The 22938-nt window shown below is 44.9% G+C and overlaps 1 protein-coding gene across 3 annotated transcripts; it reads left to right on the top strand.

Annotated features, from left to right (window-relative positions):
• Positions 1–1875: 1875 nt before the first annotated feature.
• On the top strand, positions 1876–22326 carry akap11 (A kinase (PRKA) anchor protein 11). Of its 3 annotated transcripts, none has more exons than XM_070837623.1 (12): positions 1876–1926; positions 4456–4560; positions 5055–5165; positions 5261–5314; positions 6940–7071; positions 8104–8368; positions 8763–13167; positions 13817–13957; positions 17127–17210; positions 19620–19666; positions 20261–20460; positions 21076–22326. In XM_070837623.1, the coding sequence occupies exons 2-12, from the start codon at positions 4498–4500 to the stop codon at positions 21259–21261; spliced, it is 5688 nt and encodes a 1895-aa protein (XP_070693724.1). In that variant the 5' UTR covers positions 1876–1926; positions 4456–4497; the 3' UTR covers positions 21262–22326. The 3 variants fall into 3 exon arrangements, with proteins under 3 accessions (XP_070693724.1, XP_070693723.1, XP_070693725.1); XM_070837622.1 differs by having other exon boundaries at positions 17124–17210; XM_070837624.1 differs by lacking the exon at positions 17127–17210.
• The last annotated feature ends 612 nt before the right edge of the window (positions 22327–22938 follow it).

Raw genomic sequence — 22938 nt, 5'->3', positions numbered from 1 at the left:
TGTGCGTAGAAATGCTCTGTTATGAGTAAAAAGTCCCACTTCAAAAGTACTAAAGTATCAGAATCAAATATACTGAATATATTTAAAGTACTTATTGTGCAGAAAAGACCATTTTAGAATCATGTGTATTACATATTAGATTTATAATTGTTGATGCTTTTATATGTCACTTTTTGTTACAGCTGGTAAGGGTGAGGCTAAATTTAACAGATTTATATACTGCCGGGTTGCTTAATCTTTAATAACCTGTTAGAATTAATTTGTTAATTATATCACATGTTACTTATCTGAATCTGCAGAGTAACTAGTAGTATTGATGCAGGGACCAGAACTAGTACAGCTGATATAGAAATGTAGTGGGGCAGAAGTATAAAGTACCATAAAAGAAATAATACTCAAGAAATGTACAAGTACCTCAAAATTGTACTAAAGCAGGCTTATTGAGTAAATGTACAGTTGCACTCCAAATCATTCAACCCCTTTTGCAAATTATGTGTATTGACAGAATTTACAAACTATCAGCTGTGTTCAATGATCAACTCAAACAAGAACAAATTAATTAACTCAACACAACTAATATTACAGGTGGTTTCTCCAAATTCAACCCGATATGCTACAATCCCCCACTCTTCTTGACAGGCGTCTTCAGTACTCAGTAGAGCACCCTTTTGATGTTAGGGCCTGCTGCAGACGTCATGCACAGCCCGACACCAGTGTTTAGTATGCACCTTACTGTAGGAACTGAAACCTCAGTGTCTGCTGCCACCAAGTCCTGCTGCAGACCTTTTGCAGTCACTCGAGGATTTTTGGCCTCCTGCCTCCTCAGAAATCTGGTGGCTTCCTCTTTCTGCCACGTCCAGGTAGTGCAGCCAGTGTTCCTTTAGCTCAGAACTTGTGAACTATGTTTCCAACAGCATCTGTAGGAACATTCAGTGCCTTTGCTTTCTTTGTTGGTGCAAGCAACGATCTCCTCTCTTAACCTTTTGGACGCTTCTATTGACCCATATTTCTGACATATAACCAAACGTCACTGTGAGCAAACCTCTGACCAGTCCAGGTATTTGATGTGTTCTGTCTCAAGCACACCTGATGCAACTAATGAGGCCCTTGATTAGTTGCATCAAGTGTGCTTGAGACAACACCTGACTTCCAAATGAGTGCTCTATGAGGGATTCTACTCAGGGGGGTGAAAAGCTTTAACACAGTCATTAAAAGTGGCATATTGTGTTGAATTTGGAGAAACCACCTGTAATATTAGTTGTGTTGAGCTATTTCATTTGTTCTTGTTTGAGTTGTTCATTGAACACAGCTGAAGGTTTGTAAATTTTGCCAATACACATAATTTGCAATCATTTTGAGTGCAACTGTATCTAGGTATTTTCCACCACTGCCTCTACATGCAAAGTGCATGACTTGAAAACACATAAATCTCTTTTTCACTGCTCCGCTGTGTTAAAAATGAATTCCATAAAACATAAATATTGATATCAAACACGTTTTTCTGAATTTGCCTGTAGTTTGATTGCTCTGTGATCGATAGCGACAGTGTAGCGACACACATCGTTTTCTCGGCCTGCGATTGGTGATGTCTCAAACTCTCTTGTTTTCATGGAGGAGCGGCGGTGCTCAGTCAATGGGCAGTTCGGCTCATTCTTGAGAATCGGTGAAATCGAAACGATTCTTGAACTCATCCAGGTAAAATTTCAGGCCGAGTCTGGCACCTGGGAATAATTTATACACGGTTTAATTTAACCTGATCATAAAGGTTCACGGCAGTAAAATAGATTCAGCCACAGTTCTGTTTCCACCTTTAATGAACATACATGTTGCCGCAGGGAGAGTTCAAACCGGACGAATCGTCTACGATTCGCGCATCAGACGCAGCGGCTACCGTCCGTGAGCGCAGCAGGAGTCCGACACCGAGCGGTGAGCTAAAATGACTTGGTGAACACGAGCAGATTTGTTTGAAATACACAGAAAATGTCCGCATATTTATGTTAGTCACCTGTTTGAATCTATCTAAACGTTGTCGTTAGCTTGGCGGCTAGGTGCTAGCTAACGACAAAGGGTGAGCTCACAGACCGCGGCCTGGTTCTGCCGCTATCCCGGTGATTGACAGCCTGTCAAGCAGCTAGCAAGGCGGCTAATTGGGCCGTCGGTGTGGCTTTATGTCTTCCGATGGTTTGTCATGAGCAGGTGCATGTGCACGGTATGCTGCGGCTAGTCCTGGGCCGGAGAGCCGTCTGTCTGTCTGCCTGGAGCCGCAGTGGTGGTGACTGAACAGCAGCATCCACGGAGCGCGGCCTGCTGGAACATTAGCCAGCCGGTCCTCCTCCTGTAGGACCTGGTCACCAGGTCTGTTAGCTGCATCTTCAGCGTAGAGGCCAAGAACACATACATATTTAGTCTGTTATCTCAAAGTGACCGCTAAATGATTCGATGGTCCTGATTCACCAAGTGAGAATGATGCGGCCGACTAGAGATCAGGACCAATTTGGCATCACTGCATCCATGTGTAATTGCTAATGCATTGATAGGCTCAATTGATTGAAAGTGAAGTCAGAGTGTTTTCAGGTGAGACCACCTCAGAGGTGACACCTAAGACCACTTTATCTGTAGATAATATGTAGTAATAATATAATAATATCTGTAGATAAAGTGGTACTAGACAGTTACCTACACCCAGGGCCCAGGTTTCCAGACTTGGCATCATTAGTTGATATGTGTTGACTCAAGAGGCCATTGATGCATTAGATGCACTAGTTTGGAGACAGTACATCCAAAGTGTGTCACAGCAGCTGGCCTGTTCCTCTCTGTGGAGCAGGGCTGCACCTCAGGGTGGTTTTTAAAAGGTCTTCCTCATCAGCTAAAGAAAAGATGGGTTCAGGTATTCGAGGTTATGGATCCTGTTTCAGAATGAATATTCCCTTTTAACGTTATATTTTCAGTATGTCACCTGACCGGTGTCTCACAGTCAGCTGTGACTTTCTGTGCTCCTCTCTGTTTATCTATCCTTCCGGCCACCCACACTCATGCTCAGCATTTGGCCCACATTAGCTCCCAACCAAACAAGAGTTGAGACTACACAGTTTCTGCCCTTGGCAGGTTATTTCTCTGTCTGCTAAGATGATCACAAACACCCCCCAGAATCCTTTGACTGCATGTGCTTACCTCCGTGACAGTTGTGTGCTAATTGATAATTAGTTTTATGAATCAGCTCACGAGGATTTGCTTAAGCCTAAATGTAGTTATACTTAATTGAGCTGAATAAAAACGTGCATAAAAACGGTAGATTTTCCTACTACTTTATGCTATTCTTCTCTGTTCGAGATAGTCACGGCCATGATAATGGATGTCATTGTGCCTGCTTCCCCTGTGAGTGAATTGGGATGCACTGCATAGTTGAGGTTAGGCAGCAGTGGCTGGCTTTGTTGTTATTGTACAGCCCACCAAAGCACCCATGAGAAGCTAGGAGGTCCTGGATCATCAGAAGAAGCCAGTGGCATGCACTCTATCCCTCTGGTTCTCAGGAAGCAGGATGGGCTGATCAATAGGACCGCCTGCCTGGGTCTAGACTCAACTAGCTGCTTTGGACCATACCTCAAAGGAGAGGTTTGGATTTCTTGGGAAACTTTTCCTTCTTGTACACTGTAAATATTTTGCCTCCTTTAGCCGCTCTCTCATGCTGCTTACCAAGTGTGTTTCCCCTGCTCAGAGCATACACCCCTGCTCTCTTGCCTTGCTATTTGATCTTTGATGCAGGCCTGACTGTTAAGAATATCAAAGAAGCAGGGCCTACTATAGCTTATCCTCACCAGCAGGACAAGCCAAGGCCTACTCCTAAGAACATGACTCAATATTTTCACACGGGCTTCAGGATCATGTTGGTCTTGAAGGTTCTCTGTAGAATCTCAGAAGATTTAGAGCACAAACCAAAATGTAAACTGTATAACCTCCTGTGGTGAAATGCTTTATAATCGGTTTCAGATACTTTAATCTATTGGTTCAGTAAATAACTGAATGGCACAGGTGCAGTGACTTAGCTCTTTGTTGCATGTAGAACCACAGACTTCATGCTTCCCACTTTGGCATGCAGGTGTGCAACAGTACATCCAGACATAGTTGGACGCACCTTTGTTTACTCGTAGCAATGATACTGTCATTGCTTTGTCATGTGATTGTTGCTGTGGCGGAGGGTGGGGGGTCCTGAGTAGCATGTTCTTTAAGAGCAACAGAGGTCTCATGTTGAACAATTCTGTTTTCTTTTACCTGCTGAGGATTGTTGATTAAAGTTAGAGCCCCAGCTGTGGGACTAAAAGTGATGATTTAACATATATTTATTTTTGTACTCTCTCTGGTCTCCTCATTTCAGCAGTTGGACCTTATTCTCTAAACTCCTTTTCCATGTCACTCTGTCATTTTCCATTTTCCTTCTCCCTTGGTGTCTGTTTTTAGGTGAGCGGCCTGTCAGCCCGCCACGTGCAGCTCTCCGTTGCTATGGATGCCTGTGCCCGTATTAGAGGAGTCCCCATAAGGTCAAGGGCCTCAGTACGGAAAGAGGTCTGTCTGCCAGGATGCTGCACTCTACCCTGCTACTATCTGTACTGTACTGTATTTGGTATAAAAGAGATTTCAAGCCTTTAAATCAGCTTGCTTCCTATAAAACACTGACTGCTGCATTGAATTTGCACTTGTAATGTTTCTGTCTTGTATGAAGTATGGTAATACAGTACTGTATTGTACTCATGATAACACTTCAGCTATTCATTTTTGGGTGCTTGTGATTTGAAGCTGCTAGATGTTTTCTGTAGTTTCTAATGTGTTGTGTATTCACAGGAAATGGATAGTGTTTTCAAAAGTAAATTCAAACATAATCACCATATCCACTTATATTAAGGTCACATGTAAAAGCAGGTAGATGCATAAAAGAGAATTCTCAAAATACATTGTCCAGTTACATTTTATGCTTTCGACAGTGATGGACAAATGCGTGTACATTGGTTTCTCATTATTTCTGGTGGGTAACCATAGACGTGCTACATGTATGTCTGCAGACTGTGCGTGACAGTGGGCCGCAGTGCGTGAAGAGCCTCTTCAGGAACAAGAAGGAGCTATGCAGTGTTTGCCAAGAGCTGCCACCCAGAGACGCCACAAGACTGACAGAGGTTTGTCACTCAAACAGCAGTGCTTACATATGCAATGCTCAGCCACGTTCAAACCCAGGACACATGCATACTGACCATCGCCTGTGCTCTTTCAGGTTCATTTTGTGTGTTTGCCTGCTCATTGTGACGGGGAGGATGTCACCCAACAGGTAAGATCCATAAATCTAAACATTTACAATGATGGCACTGAAAGAATGCCCATCTTATAGACTGTGGCTGTTCAGATCCATTCCTGATATGGTAGAGATGGAGATCACTTCCTCCATCTAAACTCTGCTGTTTTATTTTGTGTTATTCAACAGGTTTCCAATGTCTAGGGCCTGAGCATCATGCGATGCAAGGATTCAAATTATTTTCAGCAATGAATTGCTTTTTTGAGGGCCTGAATACCTTTGACAACTCATGAAACACACAAATGGGTGTGGCAAAATGGCTTGATAGAGCTCACATATACTATGAACAAAACTATGAAAAAGTCTCTTGGGCTCCACAGGAAATTGGCCATATTGGATTTTTTCATGTATTTTCAGCGATTCTGAGGGGTCGTGAATTGACAAACTAGTCCGAGGGGGTTAATCTGGTCCTCCTTAAACTTGGTCACCATGTGGAAAACACCTAAACAAAGTGTTGTTCAAAGCTTGAGTTTTCATCGAACGGCGTGACCTGGAATTTTGACGTTTTGCTATGAAACAGGAAGTGGTTAATGATTGGACTCTACATGGTCAATTCTGCACCAAGCTGTAAATAAGATAGATAACATCAGGCTATTTAGTTTGTTTAATGAAAGAACAAGGTACAGACCAGGAATTTGATTTACAACACTTCATATACTGGAAGATAAGACGTGATTAGTTGGTATTCTCTAGTGCCACATAGGAGACACAGGAAGTGGCATGTAACTTCTACGTGCAGCGTCCGAAACACGTGAAAATTCGTAGCAGCGTGGAACGGTCGGCAGCGGGATGCGGACGCCGCACACCGCAACATACACAGAGGCGGGGGGGCTCACTCATTGCTGCTTGCAGCTTTAATTTGATATTTCATATTTTGTTATTTCACTATTCACTCCTCTGGCGTCATTGTGAGCAGCATGACCAGTGTCGTCTCTGGCAAAGTGACAACAAAAGAACCACAAAGCCTTTCACTGAACACAAATTTCAAATCCTTAATTTTTTACAGTCAAACATTGGACTGGGCATAAAATGACTTATTAAATTAACTCAAAATAACAAAACACATCTATCTTGACAATGATTAATAATTATAGACTTGGCTGCTATCAACATGTAACTAAATTAAAAACACTGAACGCTGAAGATGAAGGAAGTTCACCAACAGTTAGTGTAAATGTTGATGAGTAACCACGCAGTAGTAAAAGATGAATGACACCGAGACTCCAAAACATGCAAACTGATCACAGAGGTTTAGTGAGGTGACTGAGATTCAGCCTCCCAGGCTCACCTCTGCACCTCTGGATATCATTTCAACCTGAAATGCCAAATGTATTTCTTAATCTCTATTTATTTATTTATAATAAAAACAAAAGAATGATAATGGGGGGGCACATTTACAAATCACACTGGAGCTCCTCGTTAGTTAGTAGCACTGACTGTCACTCAAAATGTGATGAAGTGGCTGCAGTCTGGAGCCCTGGGGTTGTGTTTGTGAGGTTAAAAACCTGAAAACGTTTCTACTGAGTTCTTGCTAGGTCTTCTAGCAAAAATGTACAATTTGACGCACTAGCCGATAAGTTTCTGTGTCTCGTTCTCCCCAGGCTCTGTCATCTCTGCCAGGAGGGCTGTTTGAGCTTCTCAGGTCGCTCCACATTCACAGCCTGAAAAATGACGAGGTTCTGCTGCTCAGAGACTCTCGCAGGCTGGCAGAGCACAAGGACGCTGGGCCTCCGGTAGGTGACAGACCTTTCATACTGAAGGAATGTTCTCAGTTAGCATGTTGAGTAAAGCAGAACTGAGCAAAAAGTGGGGTAGTAAGAGTGAGCCACTGTGTGGTGCTCAGGTTATTTTCTTGAGGAAAAGCAGCTGCAATTCAAGATTATTTCTTGAGGTCATTGTTCCCATCGAATTTTCTCCCGGTTTAGATAACGTCACTTGAAACACTAGCCTTACCCTAAAGCCAGGGTAACTAAAGTGTTACTGCCAGTTTATTGAAGAACTTTTATTTACATTAGAAACATTCACATTTGAATACTGAAGTGACAGATATCTGACCTACTTAGCAGGTGTTTATTATATTTTAAGACAAAGTTGACTCTTAACTTAATAACTTAACTGCCATTAGTAAACCTGAATCACTTTTTAAGTATAGCATTTTTGTTTAATGTTCTCGCAATTACAATTACATTTATGGCCTTGTTTGTCTCTGCCTGGAAACACACACCAACTCTTTCCCACACTTTTGCAGTTGGGATAGGCAGACAAAGATGTTGTTTGCAGCCCACTATTGCCCCCTTGCCCTTCCTCTTCCTGTGTGCCATGTTTGGGTTCACACAGACCTGCAGCTTGCTCTGTGGTTTTGTTGTCCGTTTCAGACAGCGAGACCTCCCACCAATCTGCATTACAGAGTGGCCTTGCACTAAGTGATTTTGTTTTCTGCACATGCAACAGATCAGCTCGCAATCAGAGTACAGACATAACACACTTCCAACCCTCTTCTCCCTCCTGTGAGATCGGGATAAGAAAATTCCCATGTGAAGCCAAGATCTTTCACAAATCTAATTTGCTTATTCCAAATGATTACAGTACATGGTCACCATGACAGTTTATAGACTCGGTCTGACTATTGGCTACAGATGTTGTGTTGATTTCTCTCTAAAGGAGCTGAATAAATCAGCAGGCAACCATGGCTAACTTTCAATATGTCTCTTTCCCTTCTCTTCCTCTCTGTTCTCTTTCCCTCCTTATCTCTTGCTGTGCTGTAGTGTTGGTTGAAGGTTGTGTGTGTGCTGAGGCATAATCCCAGCAGTAGCGTCCATCCTCAGGCCATTGTAGCATCTTTGGTGGGCTTACTCGGGTGCTACATGGCAGGTGTCCGCTATGCTTTGGACCTCCAGGCTCTTCAAAGGGGCACAGCTGAGCCCAGCCAGCCAGAGGAAGATGACACCAACCAGTCGGTCTCATCAATTGAAGATGACTTTGTCACCGCCCTGGAGCATCTGGAGGAGGATGACACAGGAGACAATCCCTGTAGGTTTAACATCTAATGCTTAGTGGCATTTAGTAGCCCCTAGTCTTTTATGTAAACAGCCTTTTGATTTCATCAACTGATAGTTTAAAAAGAAACACTAAAATGGAGACCTGAATTTTAAAATCCTCTCTGTTGTTATATCATCATAATCTATGCATAATAATTATTGGCTAGAATTTAAGGTGTGTCAGGTCACTGTTAGATGGCACTACTAAGTTATTCTCTAGTTAGGATGCCCTCTTTCTCCTATGTTTTTATATAATCAAGGCACAGCGGATAAACAGCTTGTATTTTCAGTTGGCTTTCTTTCGTGGAGAACGTCTTTTATGTTTCTTTCTATGTACTGTATGTAACCAATTTTCTCTCCCCTCTCCTTCATTTCCATCTCTACAGCTGCAGTCTCCTATCACCATTTTAAAAAGCGTGATGTGGCATCACAGACGGTCCCAGCCCACAGAAGAAGACAAGAATTATCAGGCTCCCGCGTTATTATAAGCTCGTCCTCGAAGAAAAATTCAGGCAAACGTAGGTCGGTTCCAGATGTATCTGTGACAGTGCAGAGGTCATCAGGCGTGGAGTCCCAGTGGACTTACTGCAGCTCCGGAGCTCGTCTCCCTTCACCTTTGATAAATGGGAGTGAATCGGAGGAGTCTGACTGCTCCAGCCCCAGTCCAATCATCTTCCTGGATGAGGTGGGCTACCAGAAGAGCCTGCTGGCCAAGCTGGATATCCCCCAGGTGCCAGGGGGGCCCATAGAGCGAGTTGAAGACTCAGACTCTGAAGTCAGTGAATTCTTTGACAGCTTTGACCAGTTTGATGACCTGGAGGAGCTGAGCTCAGAGAGCGGCACTCTTGCGTTGCCCCTGGATGCTACGAGTGCCCCAAGCGCACAGAAATCTAGCACCAGTGTGTCAGCATCCAAATATGTCTCTAGGGGCTGCTCTACTAAGGGTATGAATCCTCATCGCTTTGACCATCCCACTCTTCCAGCCAATGTGAAAAAACCCACTCCTCTGAAACCAGGCTCTCCCTACTCACTTCACTCTGAGGTGCCTGACTCCCCTCGACCAGTGCAGACACCCTCGGAGGAGAACGGTGGCCCACTCTTCAGTCCTGTTAGCTCCTCAGCCTTCAGCCCCCTAGTGGACTCTAGTGGACCACTGGAATACTTCTGGAAGACAGATGAGGATGAGCGGGACAGCTCAGAGCTACGTAAGCCCCAGGATCTCTGTTCTCTCTATAAGACTTACTCAGACTTTGCCAGCAGTCTGTCTAAAGAAATTCTGGGATCTGTTTGTGGCTACCAGTTTGCTGTTGACATCAGCGACAACAAGAATCTCAGCTGCGTCTGCCACAAAGAATTCAAGAACCCTTCAGGCTACCTGATGAAGCTCTCAGAAATACAAGAGACCGTAACGGTGGCCAAGCTGCAAAAAAAGTCCCAGTCCCTGAAGGATGGCATTCAGAGGTTTGCCACAGACCTGGTGGAGATGAGCTTGGGCAGCGCCTTGCGGGACCTCCAAAAAGGTGTATCATCCTGTACCACCACCTTGTGTCACCTAGCTGCCAGACTCACCTCCTCGGTGTTTCAGATGGCCTTCCATGAGATTGGCATGCGCCACGCTTATGTATTGAAGGAACGAGCCATCAATGGATTAGCTGGCTTCCTAGTTGGGGAGGCTGTGTCTGCGGCCCTGAAGGAGTTCCTGACAGTGAAAAAGCAGATTTTTCACAGCACAGTGACACGTTTCGCTGCTGATCTGGCTGAAGAGCTGGTGTTTGAAGGCATCATGGAAGTGTGTCAATTCTCCCACCCCTCAACCCCTCTCACCCCAAGTGATTGGACCTTTGACAACGGACAAGTGGAAGAGGAAGAGGAGGTGGTGGTTTCCTCCTATGCTTCAGACTTGTCTGAGTCTGTTATTCAGGAGGCCTTCATAGAGCTCTCTCAGGCTGATGTTGCCTTCACTAGCCAAGCGGCTATTAGTGTGTCTCTGGACAACATCTGTTACGTCAGTGCAGAGAACACTAGCACTCACACCTGCAGTACCTTTGCTAACCAGCAGGTTTTAAGTGCCAGCTCAGCTGCAGCGGTCCCAGGGCCCTCAGGAGAGGATTCTACCTGCACGGTAAAGAAAGCCCTGTTCACTGTGTCGGGCATGGCCAGCTGTATTCCTGTGCCCAAAGCAGGCCAAGCCCTCTCCCACCTCCAGGATTCTGAGGAGACCTGTCAGTATACGTCTAGATCATCAGATCATCAGACACCACAGGCCAGCCCCAAAACAGTAAGTGCATCTTCGTCTGACACCACCACATCTATACAGACTCACGTTTACAGTCATGGAACTCAGACCCCCATACCTGGAGGAGACCCCTCCCAAGGAAAGTCCCCATTCCAAAACTTCTCTGGCAACATGGTGGATATGATAGTGACTGAGGCTTGTGAGCTAATAACTGCTTCTAAGATGAAAAAGAGTTTTGGTGACTGTGCTGATTTCTTTACAAAGACAATCGGAAGGAGAGACTCCAAGGACACGGATAATCATGAGGCTCCAGATTCTCCTTCAAAGCAGGGAGCTGATGGGGAGAGTTTCAGGTATGACTGTAGAAATTCTGGGTATGTTCAGAAGGGCGGCCGTGTGGAGCAAGCAACAGACCTTAGCATTCCTCACATTTCCTTTCAGACAGGCTCTCAAAGCCAGAGGAGAGCCAGTTGTGAGTTAGACCACAGGACCGGAGGTGTGGCTGAAACACATCCTGTGATGATGGATACCCTTGATGTGCCGGGCGGGGGGGGACAAAGGAGGATATCTGTTCCTGGTGATGACTCGGCTCCGAGCTCCGGCCAAAAATCTGGTGGGACTCCTGGCACTCCTCCTTCTACCCCTCAGCAGCCCAGTGAGGTGTCCAAAGAGAAACAGATAAAACAGTTCTCTAAGAAGCTGAAAAGCAAGTTGGCAAAGGAATTTTCCCCTGCCACCCCCCCACCCACCCCTTACTATCAGCCTGAGCCTGGCCCAGGGCCAAAAGACATCACCCCTGAGGCAGACAAGGCCGAGTTTATGCTCAAACTGATGAGGTCTCTCTCTGAGGAGGCGGATGGCAACGAGGAAGAAGAGGAGGAAGAAGTGGCAGATGAAGGTGGTGTTGGTGGCCCTAACAGGTGTTTGGAGGCAGGAGGTGTCCGGCACGAGCTGAACCAGATGTTAACCCGCAGAATGTCCAACAAGGATGCACTTCACTACGCCGAACGGTTGGCTTGTCACATCGTCTCCATGGCAACAGAGATGGACACCCTGGGAGTGGCGGAGGAGGAGGGAGAGTTGAGCAAGGACGGTGAGAGGAGGAGAGACAGCGTGGCTCAGTTCTCAGAGCAGACCCTGAACACCTTGTGGGTGTATGCTGGGGAGGTGGCAGGAGAGGTCATCAATGATGTGAAGAGGATGGTGAGCTCTGCACAGCAGTGTCCATATCACAAAGCTCTCAGAAGAAGAAGTTTTGACAGATCTAGCTCTGAATGTTTTAATCACCACCACCATTCTCAGCCCAGTCTGGACCAGAACAGAGACTGGAGGGTAGGGAGGCTGGCTGAGCAATGGTCCAATGATCTTATAGCCTCTGTATTCCAGTCGCCCACCTCCACTTCAAGCACCGTCTCCAGCTCCAGCTCTGGCCTGTCCTCCGAGTATCCCAGCTGTGAGAGTGTGACAGATGAATATGCTGGCTACCTCATTAGGGTGTTGAAAAAGGAGGGAGGCAGTAGGGAGTTGGTCCTTGACCAGTATGCGAGCCGTTTGGCCTACCGCTCCATAAAACTTGGCTTGGCTCATGCCAGTCGCAAGATCAAGCAGAGATCCTCTAGCACCCGCCTTCACTCCTCCAAGTCGCTGCCAGATGAATGGAGAATGTCTGGTAGTGAGGCCTTATCACCCAAGGACAGAGTAGAGTCAGTGGTAAGTCCCTCAGGCGAGGACGCTCAGTGTAGTTGTAGGGATTCTGAAGAGCAGAGTCAGAGGGAGTACATGGATCTGGTCAATTTTGCAGAGTCTTTAGCTTTCAACATCACCTGTGATGTCACACGCAAGCTGCATCTTTCCTCTGTTCGTCTGCCTAAGTCTCTCACTGACTCCTGTCTTTATAAGAAATCCAAACTCGAAGACATGGCAGAAAATCTCATCAGGAATTCCTTTTCCTGCCCCTTGTTGTCCAAGGAGGGTAAGAGCAGACATTACCACAGTACAGGAAGCTTGTATGACGGAGGCTACAGGAGCAGAGTGATGCAGGTCATTGAGCATTATGCTAGGAAGATAGTCGATGACACTCTGAGGATGAGCATGGCTTCAGTTGGACATTCATCCCGGGATCACCAGAGGACCCAAGGCCACGACAGACACACTCACACCCAGAGGTTGTCTGAGGGGCTGCCAGTGGGCCAAGCCCTAGGGGAGAGGACGTGCCGTTATTGTCAGGTGCAGGAGTGTCCGTACTGCACCAAGCTCAGCAGACACCAGCACCAGCCTGTATTACAGAGGAGGAAAAGGGGGCCAGAATGTCACACAAGGCCCGAGCGGCTCTCTAGCCTGGAAATTCCCAAGATCCACATCGACCTCGACCGCAGGGCAGTGTTTGCAGAGGAGATGGTGTCCACGGCTATGGAGACAGCTAAACGTGAGCTGAGCAACACTAGCCTTAATGCTGACAGCGGCATCGGCCATGACGGCACCAGCTATGCCGAGAGCCTGACTGCTGAGATCATGACGTCAGCCCTGTCCAACATCTGCCAGGCAGCCAACGTCAGGTACACACACCAAGATTCACACAAGTAGTCCATATATGCATGTTACAACACACTCTATGGCATTAAGCTGCTTTGTTTAAGTAACATTTATACATACATACATACATTATCTATGGAGCCAATCCCAGCTTACACTGGGCAAGAGGCGGGACACATCCTGGACCGGTTGCCAGCCAATCACAGGGCTTGATTAAATGGTAAAAGGTCTGTATTTGTAAAGCTCCTTTCTAGTAATTTCAACTACTCAGAGCTCTTTTACATCACATCCTCATTCACACATCATTCATACAGGAGGAATGTAATTTGGAGGAGACTATTCTTTTGCACTCATTCACACACTGAAGCTGCTTCAGGAGCAAGTTGGGGTTCAGGGTCTTGCTGGGAGCTGGGGATCGAACCCCCGACCTTCTAATTGAGGGACGACCCACTCTACCACTGAGCCCCACAACATTCAATTGATTGATAAATCAAAAATGTTTAAAACAAAAACTGGTAAAAATGTTGAAGCTGCTACTATTTCACATTTACTTCTTACCTAATGTTACTGCTTTAATACACAGGGAGATTTGTCATCATAAGTTTGTACGAGTATTTGCATATATATATGTTGAAGCCCTTTTTGTCTCCTTCCATGTCTCTGTGCATTTAGCTTCCCAGGTAGGGAAGCCACAGAGTCCTCTGTGTCCCAGCAGCTGAGTGTCGGAGACGACAGTCTGGGCAGCTGGTCCAATCTGAGCTTTGAGGACGAGCACCCAGACGACAACAGCAGCTTCCTCCATCTCAGTGACAGGTATGCAACCACTAGTTTGTCATACATAGCAAACACAGCATACCAAATATCCAGTTACCTGAACAGCACGCTGCTTTGACCTCTCTTCATGCCAACATTTTACTGTAGGAATAAATGCACATTTGCAGATTACAGATGTGTGTTTGAATCTTTCAAATGCTGTAATATGCTTAGTAAAGTAATATCAATAACAATAACAATTCTGATTTCAGTATAATTGTAGCTTAAGTGATGCACATCATCACACCATAATGTTAAAAGCATTTTCGTACTGCATCTGCTAGTAATGGCTTCTGCTCTGAATGTGCCCTTTTTAATATAGATATAACTAGATGACTTGGGAATTTAATTAATAATTTATTTTAGCGCTTAGCTTTCCAGGTCTTTCACTCTGTAGCATCCACGATGGACTTTGACACAGGAGTTCTGACAAATAAGCAGGTTTCTGTACAGATTTTCTTGAGCTGCCTTTTCTAGCTGGATGACAACAGGTGGCACATGCTACTATCTCAGCCACATACTCCACCGTGTCCACTTTGATTGGACCTTTTTGAATTTGAAAAATGCAATCATAAAGTCATAAAATACTTGAAAGATGTGCTGTTAAAAGGGTAACACTCAGGTGAGGTAGAAACTTGCAAAGTGAGAATCTAAGCAGTGGACTGGCACTGTTGACTTCTCTTGGGAATGTTGATGTAGGTTTGATATTTCAGGGGGCGGCAGTAGAACTTATTTCTGTGTCCCCCACACAGAAATAAGTTCTGGTGGATACAGGACATCGAGAATGAGCTTGTCAGTAGTGCTGATGTCTTCTGGTCTTGTTCTATGTTCTTGTCCGACTAAGTTCCGATGTTGCTTTCATATGGAGAACAGACTCCTTAATCCATTATTATGTATGTGTTATGTAAGGGACAATGTACAGCGAGTCAGTCGTTATTGCCAAACAAACCCTGACAGGGTGATACAAGAATCATCCTGAAGGGGTGCCTGTTGCAGTAATGATGCTCCTTGCTGAACACTAGCCCTCTTATTTCATTTGGAATCGTTGATTACTTTACAAAGCCATAAAATAATAATTCATTGATTAGAAAACGGTTTTATTGCTTCTGCTATCAGAACTACGCCCACAGCAACAGTCTGCTATACAGAAATTACAGAATGCAGTAACTGACCAATCAGAATTGAGCTGGATACTCGATTCAAAGCCATGTTATAAGCCATGATACTGTAATTCACCACTAGTGGAGGGCTGGTGCTGGATTGAAGGGAGTGACTGATGGGAGAGAGTTGATTTCCATTTTTGTTCCGTGTTCTTCTTGCACTCACACATCGAGTAGGTAAAATTTCAGTCGACTTAAGATTTTGCAGCTCTAGTTGTGCTGTGCCAGTTTGTGCTTTTCATCTCGTCAGACCCCGAGCAGAACAGAAGAGTGGTGGATGATATGGCCAAAGTCTTCTATGACAGTATGTGTAATTACATATCATGGTAACAGTGTATATCACAGTACAGTAATTGTTCTGTGAAGTCAGTTAAAAAATGGTTTTAATAGAAGCACATCGTACGTCCACTGCAACTCCCATACAAACAACACTTTTCTGTTACTGTGTTCTGTGTTACAACATTTAAGGTTAACAGGTGCAAATAAATTCCAGCCTGGCTTCAGTCAGCGGGACCCCTCCTCCTTTTCCTCCATGCCTTCTCCATGTCTGCCCAAATCACATTACCTTGCCAGGCAAATCCAGTGAGATTATGCAGGAATAACTCCCACAGTTGAAATGCTATTGTCCAATCTCTACCATTGCACAGTGTATATACCCTCATACTGCCCACCCTTAGTACAGAGACACTGTTTTATTAGTTAGCTAGTGTTTTAGCTGTTTAGTCTTCTGTGGTTGAGTCTAGAAGTGAGGTTTCCCAAAGTCAACACCGGGCACAGTGTATGGTTTGGGAATCTCACTTAGACTTCACTGCCAAAATACAGTTTTCTCTGATTTCTGCAAATGTTGCATTATGTGTGAGCACTAACAAATATGTAGTTAAATACTTTATGTAGCTGTCTTTGCGGCTAAGTTCTTCAGAGAATGTTTGTGAAATACACCACAGTGATAAGGACCAGGTAGTAGTTGTGGCAGAATGGGGGGGGGGGGGGGGGGGAGTGTGATCAAGTGAGTGACATGGTCTCATAACTTTCTCTTCCCTGGGAATTATGTTGTTGACATTTTTTTGGCAGAAGCTGTTATCTCTATGGAATCAAAACTGACAACATTTGAGGTTCTTTCCCAAGATGCTGATAAAACAATGTGTCAGCAACTAGTGATTTTGGCCATCAGGGCCAAGTTAATGTATCATAATATTTTCTAAAGGTGTGTCTTTGAGTGCTGTCTTCAATTCAGGCAGTTTCTACAGGAACAAAGTCCACCATGTGTAATTCATTAGACTCTCTTCAAAAGCTTGCTGCAACCATTTCCGCTCAGCAGATGAAATAACTGAAGGAGGGAAAAAAAAAAGTCACCTTCAAGGGCCTATTGAGGCACAAAGCGTGATGATTGACTAAATGAACAAGCTCTCACCATGTGTCATTCACTCAAACCGCAGGGAGAAAGCTGCATTTGAGGTAATGCAGATTAAGTGAGGTATTTTTAGATCTCATAATAATGTTCCTCCCTTCATTCTTACTTACAGTGTTGCACGCCATAGTATGCAGGTTCCAGCCAGCAGGCTAATCATTGACTAATTACAGAGAGTGTATTTTGTTGTGCTTCTGTTGCCAGCTGGTTGTCCTGGTGGAAACCAAAGGATTAGTACGATTATGTGAGGGCAAGAATGTAGTGAGCTCACATTTTAGGCCTTTAGAAGCAATGTCTCAACAATGTCTTGCAGATGATGCAGTGAGATATGTGGTGGAAAAATCAGCGTCATTTAGAGAGTCCTGCTCTGTTTTGAACTTAACCTGGCATTTAAAAGATTATTCTAAATGCCTGAAATGGTCATCTGCCTGAGTCTTGAAGCGACATGACAGAGAAGGTCATTATAGCTTATGGAATGAACCTGCTTATCACATCCTGATCTTTGCTCCATTTCAGCAGCTCTCATGTGAATGTGTTCCTGTTAGCTGGTAGCCCCTGTCAGTGTTCTAGTGGTGCGTTACCTGCCTTCTCTCTCCAGCAGCAATGGAAACAGCAGTAGCTGGAGCAGTCTGGGCCTGGAGGGGGAGGCGTGTGAGGAGCGCATGTCATTCTCTCCCTCTGACAGGTTGGTCAGCATCAAACGGCTAACCTTCTGAAATGCCCCCCAAGACCTGGGGGTTCTTCTAGAATGGGACAAAAGTTAAGTCACTGAATTAATTGTGAAGCCAAAAGTCAGGAAGCGTGCAACAGATCCATCAGTGGAAAAAGTCAGCACAAAATTGGAATTGGTTCATTGCTTCGTCAGATGACAATGATTTACATGATTGGTATGTTGATTTATACTTTGTCTCATACTAGGAACCACCAGCTCCTTGCATGACCACACTAAACCTCTGAATATAAATAGACTTGACGTGGCGTAAGCTTGCATGTAATTTGGTTACATAATAGAATCATTTGTAGTGTTATTATAGTTCGAGGATTCTTCCCCCCTTGTATTAATGCTATATAATAGTTCAAACTAGGGCTGAAAATAATTAAATGTCTTTCATTTCGTCTGTATTATTCACCAAACACGAGCACTAAGTCATTCTATAGTATAACCAACACAGCACTGGATACAACTGCTTTTTTCTGCAGTCCAAGTCTACATGTTCTGATTAAATGAGGTAAAGTGATGCATGGGTTGATATGAATAACATCTCTCTATTTAGATATTGAAAGAACCCAATCACAGAATATTTAAGTTAAAGTCTTGTGTTGTAATAATCATAACTAAGTTTCTTAAAACAACAGCAAAGCACTGCAGAAAAACAGGCCTGGTGTGAACATTGTTATACGAAAAGTAAACCTGATCTCTGGATCATTTTCCAGTCAGTAACACTACTCTGACAGATCACACAAACTACAGTGCTCATTGACTACAGCTCTAACCTACAGCACAAAGCATGAGCCTCATTGTAAACATGTGGCTTTAGGGGCATCACATCTTTAGCTCTGAACTCTGCTGTCGCCTGGGTCACTTCACCGTCTCCTTCATAAGCAGTTTGACTCCCGCTCATTTCAGTCAGCGATCTGTGCTGGACAGTCGTGGGCCTACTTGACGCCCTGCTAGTCGGTGTGTGTGTAGCCCTGAAATTGGCACACACACACACACACACACACACACACACAGCCTCGTGATGCTCGTTTCGGCGAGCAGATGTGTGGTGTTGTCTGGCGTCGTAGCCGTGGTGGTTAGGCACGTTTTGCTGAACACCAGACTCTGACCCACGTCTTCCTAAAGCCAAACTAGGTCCAGTCAGCCGGCGTACTGATCCTCACTGACACTGAAGTCACCTCTGCTCTTCAGTGTTCACTTCTGCCGAGGCTGTTTTCACACTGTCATGCTGCATCAAAGTGTGCGTTTGGTATTTTACAAGTTGTTTTCTTCATTTACTCGTACTCACACATGACCCGTGGAGCGGAGGGCAGCATGTGCAGCCCACCAGGCCGGGTGTTTCTGACCCTCAACACTTTTCTTTTTATTTATTTTTTTAAATGACAGCTTTTGTGATTTTGACATTCCAGTGTATGTTTGACTTCAGTTAATCGTTGAGCCCTTACATTAGATAGTAACCTAAACCTGTTTGAGGCCTGTTGAAATCTGACTGGCTGTCTGCTCTTACTTGGTCTTTGGTGTCACTCTCCAGAAAGTACACTCAAGGGACAGGACAAAAACAGAGCTTTCTACTGATTTTAAAATAGCATTTATACATAATAATGATTCATACACATCACTAAGCCCTTCATCATAAGGTTGGTTGAACTTCTTGTATTATACTTGCTATTGGTTGCTAACTGTAGCAAATACGCTGGTGGGTTTGTACTCTTCAGGCAATAGCATGGATGTTAGCTAAAACTTAAATCACACAGCTGTGTGATCTTTTAATGCATGACTTTGTAGTTGGTGCTCTCCTGTCTCTTACACTTCTTCGTCCTCCTCCTCATCTTTGCTTTGACAATGTCATCGCTGTTTCATGGTCCTACTCATAAAGGCAGTGAATGTGAAAAGCCCTCGGAGAAATCTTCCTACTGGAAAGAAAATGATATCCTTATATCATATTGAGCAGAGTCTAAGTGTCTGTAGCCGTGGGCTGTGTCAACAAGACTATGATTAACAATCTTATAAAGTGGGGAAATGACTGTTTACCTGTGGGCCCGTCACACAGCAAACATTTGCACAATTGGCAGAATGGATATCGAGTAGATTCTCAGAGTGGAAAAATCAACTGATCAGGACGTACTCTAAGTCACTGTGTCTTAACTGACAGAAGGCACTGAAGAAAAAACATGCCGGTCCCTTCATGTGCATGTCTTTTGATCAGGATTTCTTTGATTGCATTGCTTGTGGCTTTCGATATCCTGCTGTGCTTATATCAAAGGCTGTTAGCTTAAGCATGCTTGTTGTCGTTTGTGTGTCCTTGCATGCTGCCTCCTCTCCCCAACCGTTTCTCCTCTCTCACTAACCTGTGTGACATTTCCCATCCAACAGTGACAACACCGAGGACAAGGAGACTGAGGTCAAAGAGGAATCCAGTGGTAAGGATGTGTTACTGCCTGCAGCTTCCCCCTTTAAGTAGGCTACAGTCAGTGATAATACTCTGGTTTTCTCTTTCAATAAGAGCTATTGTGAACAAGACTTTACTAAAGAGGCTCATTTCTGGCAAAAGAAAAAGTCCAAATCAGACCGTACACTGTTGGACAGTGCAGGGACATGGGGAAAAGACGGGCCCCTCTCCTAATTTGAGGTCTTGCTCTTTCCACTCCTTGAGATGCAGAACAGTTGGCCTTGATTCTGGCTGTCTGTGTATGTCTGACTGTGTTGTAGTGGGGGCTTTTACCACCCCCATATTTAGCCACACTAATGCTAATTCATCCGCCCCACTCCCTCTACAGTCACTCATTCTGTGTTATATATATATATATATATATATATATATATTTATGTGTGTGTGTGTGTGTGTGTCAAAGCAGCCCCCAGTGAGGGGGTCTGCTCTGCTGTGGGAGCGTGGGAACCGGGAAGCAAGGGACTGTTGGATATTACAGTACTTGGTACAGAGGAGAACATACTAGAACACCAGGAAGTTGGCTGTGAAAATGAATGTTGAGTGCCCCGCTCTGTCTGTGCTGCAGGGACGCTCTGTGTGGACAGGACTCAGGTGCAGGTTCCCAGGGCCGCACTGGTCATAGTGAACTCGGATGTCAGGGAGCTCGGACGTGGCCCTCAACACGTGACCCTCGACCCCCAGCTTAGGAGCATGCTGCAGTGGGTGGCAGCCTCCATGGCTGACATCCCCCAGATCCAGCTGAGTCCTGACAGAGAGCTCCAGCAGGTGATTGCCCGCAGTCCTTTGTGAACATGTTCACTACCCACTGTTTCAAACAGGTTGTCACTGTGGTATTTATTGTTGGACACTGGGACTTCTTTCCTTAACCGAGCCAGATTGTTTCAATGAAAGAGGTCATTCTTTCCATGATTGCTGTTGTTGGTTTCAAAGGTTAGCAGTCTTGTTTGGTATCCTGGTTTCCACTACAGTTAGCTTTGCTTTGGAGACAAACAGCTGAACGCCACCAGCTAATGCAATGATTAAGCAAAACAAGTCGTATGATATATTAAAGTGCGGCGTGGTTCTCAACCTGTTTTGTGTTGCGTTCCTCCAAAACCCTGCCATCATTTGAACTATTGTCAAGTTGTTGGTATTGTATTATGGTATGGTGTTAACTGTATAAAAGTAAACAGTAAAACTATCCATGTTTAGGTTGCTGGACAGGGACCCTGAAATCACAGTGTGACCCCCCCTAAGTGAATGAAATTCCCTTTCATAACTAATGGGAAACACTTTGACCCAGATCCCTGTCTTGGTAGTGTTCCATACTAATGAATGACCATGGATTATGCTGCACCCTTTGTGATTGTTGAAGTGAATGATAACTGTGTGCCCTTTCAGCTCCCAGCAGTGGTCCAAAGGCTTCGGGACAGGAAGTGGAGGGTGGGGGAGCTGCTGCACACACTGCTGCGCTACTGTGAAGACAGTCAGACGCTCAGTCAGTCCCAGGCCAGAGAGGAGGCGCTCCAGGCGGGCAGAGAACCTCACTGCGTCCCCCTCTTCCAGTGGCTCCTGGAGCATACCTAGAGCCTCTCCTCTTTTCCTCTCCTCTTTTCCTCCCCTCTTTTCCTCTCCTCTTTTCCTCTCCTCTCCTCAGTTCTGGACAGGGCTTTGCAAACTCCACAGCCCACAGAGGGCGCCATACAAATCAGCTGATCTGAGTAACATCTTAATCAGATTAATGTTGGGCGGTGTGTGTTTTGCATTGCATGCTGTGACCAAGAGTAATTCTGTTGTATTTTATTTTTCTTTCCACCTTCTGTTTTTTGGTTGCAGCTTCATTATTTATCTAGCTGCATATGTCACATGTGTTGATTTAGTGAGCTGTCTCTCCTGCCCACCTACACTTATGAATTACCCCCCCCACACACACACACACACACACACACATGCACACACACACACACACACACACACACACACACACATACCTTGCTGCCATTGTGATTGAGCTGCAGAAAAAAGGAGAGAAAGAGACCCACCCCGTCTGTTCCAGACAGAAATGCAGTGAGTTGAGGGACAGAGAATGTGTTTTTTGTTAGGGAATCCCCATAGCTGCTGGGTGGATGATGTCATCACACCCCCAGCTCACCTCTGCCGTGGTGTTTCCACATGTTATGAGACCATCTGTGCGCACACATATGCAGCACAGCACAAGCTCCACAGATACCCCACTGAAACCCCCTACTTTTCTGGTCTGGTATTGATCACGCGGAATGACTCTGCTTGTCATTCATGTTTTTTTTTTCCTCTGGAGCACTGAATGTGTTGAACGCTGGTATCATGACTCCTCACATTTAACCACATGCTGCCATACATACGTACAGAATCGACACAACCACATCGTCAGTAAATGATATTACGCTGTCATTTTACGTTGGTGATCACAGTCACAGTCATTTGACAGTACATTGAGAAGTAGCGCTTGAGGAAGTTGCCTCTTGCCAGTATTGATATTCCTGTTTTATCTAACTCTGTGACACTGCTTGCCCAGCCTCAATCTCCTTGGTTGTCAAACTTAGTAAAATACTTAGAGTGGATGATGTTTACTAGAGCGGTTGGTATTAAAAAAAAAAAAAGAAAAAAAGTATATTTTTTGAAGGTGTATGTTGAGTCAAACATGAAATGCTGCTCAGAGCTATGAAAGAAGCCATGATCTTGGCTTAATGTTGCCAAATGTAACTTATAAGGTGACTCTCCTCCCCTCCAGTCGGTAGTGAGTGTGTGTGAGCCTCCGGTCATCTGAATCAGTTGGCCACGTCCAGTTTGGGGAAGATCCAGTGACGCAAATAGTGGATCTTGTTGTAATTAAAGACACCCCTCCGGTCTGCACCACAAACTTCACATTGTGTGCATTGCTCAACCCTGGACTCACACATTGTGTCACCTTGTGGAATGAAGAACCCCAAGACGACCACAACTTCTACACAGCACTAACTCCTCAAACACACCCGTGTTCGTCAGTCACCAGCCCCATGTGCACGTCGACACGCACAGCACTTGCTGAAATGCACTTTTCTTTTATTTGTCCCAGGAGAGACTGGGTGTTTCCAGCCCTGCCCTCTGACCTTTACCGGCCTCTTATGGGAATCTCATCCCTGCATGGATGAAAGATTATTGGGATACGTTTTTGATTTATCTATTTATTGCTTTGTCGAGGGGCCGAAGGATGTCACGATGCTGCGAGGTCCTCACATTTCTATT

This window comes from Pempheris klunzingeri, chromosome 10 (assembly GCF_042242105.1).
Source record: "Pempheris klunzingeri isolate RE-2024b chromosome 10, fPemKlu1.hap1, whole genome shotgun sequence".
In the NCBI taxonomy this organism is placed as follows: Eukaryota; Metazoa; Chordata; class Actinopteri; order Acropomatiformes; family Pempheridae; genus Pempheris; species Pempheris klunzingeri.
Note: the sequence above shows the minus strand (reverse complement) of the source record. Positions and strands in the feature narration are given on the sequence as shown.

Coding starts and splice junctions, on each gene's coding strand:
- akap11 (XM_070837622.1), top strand. CDS start 4,498: ATGGATGCCTGTGCCCGTATTAGAGGAGTCCCCATAAGGTCAAGGGCC. Junction 13,168..13,816: donor TGCCAGGCAGCCAACGTCAG/GTACACACACCA, acceptor CTGTGCATTTAG/CTTCCCAGGTAGGGAAGCCA. Junction 19,667..20,260: donor GGTCAAAGAGGAATCCAGTG/GTAAGGATGTGT, acceptor TCTGTGCTGCAG/GGACGCTCTGTGTGGACAGG.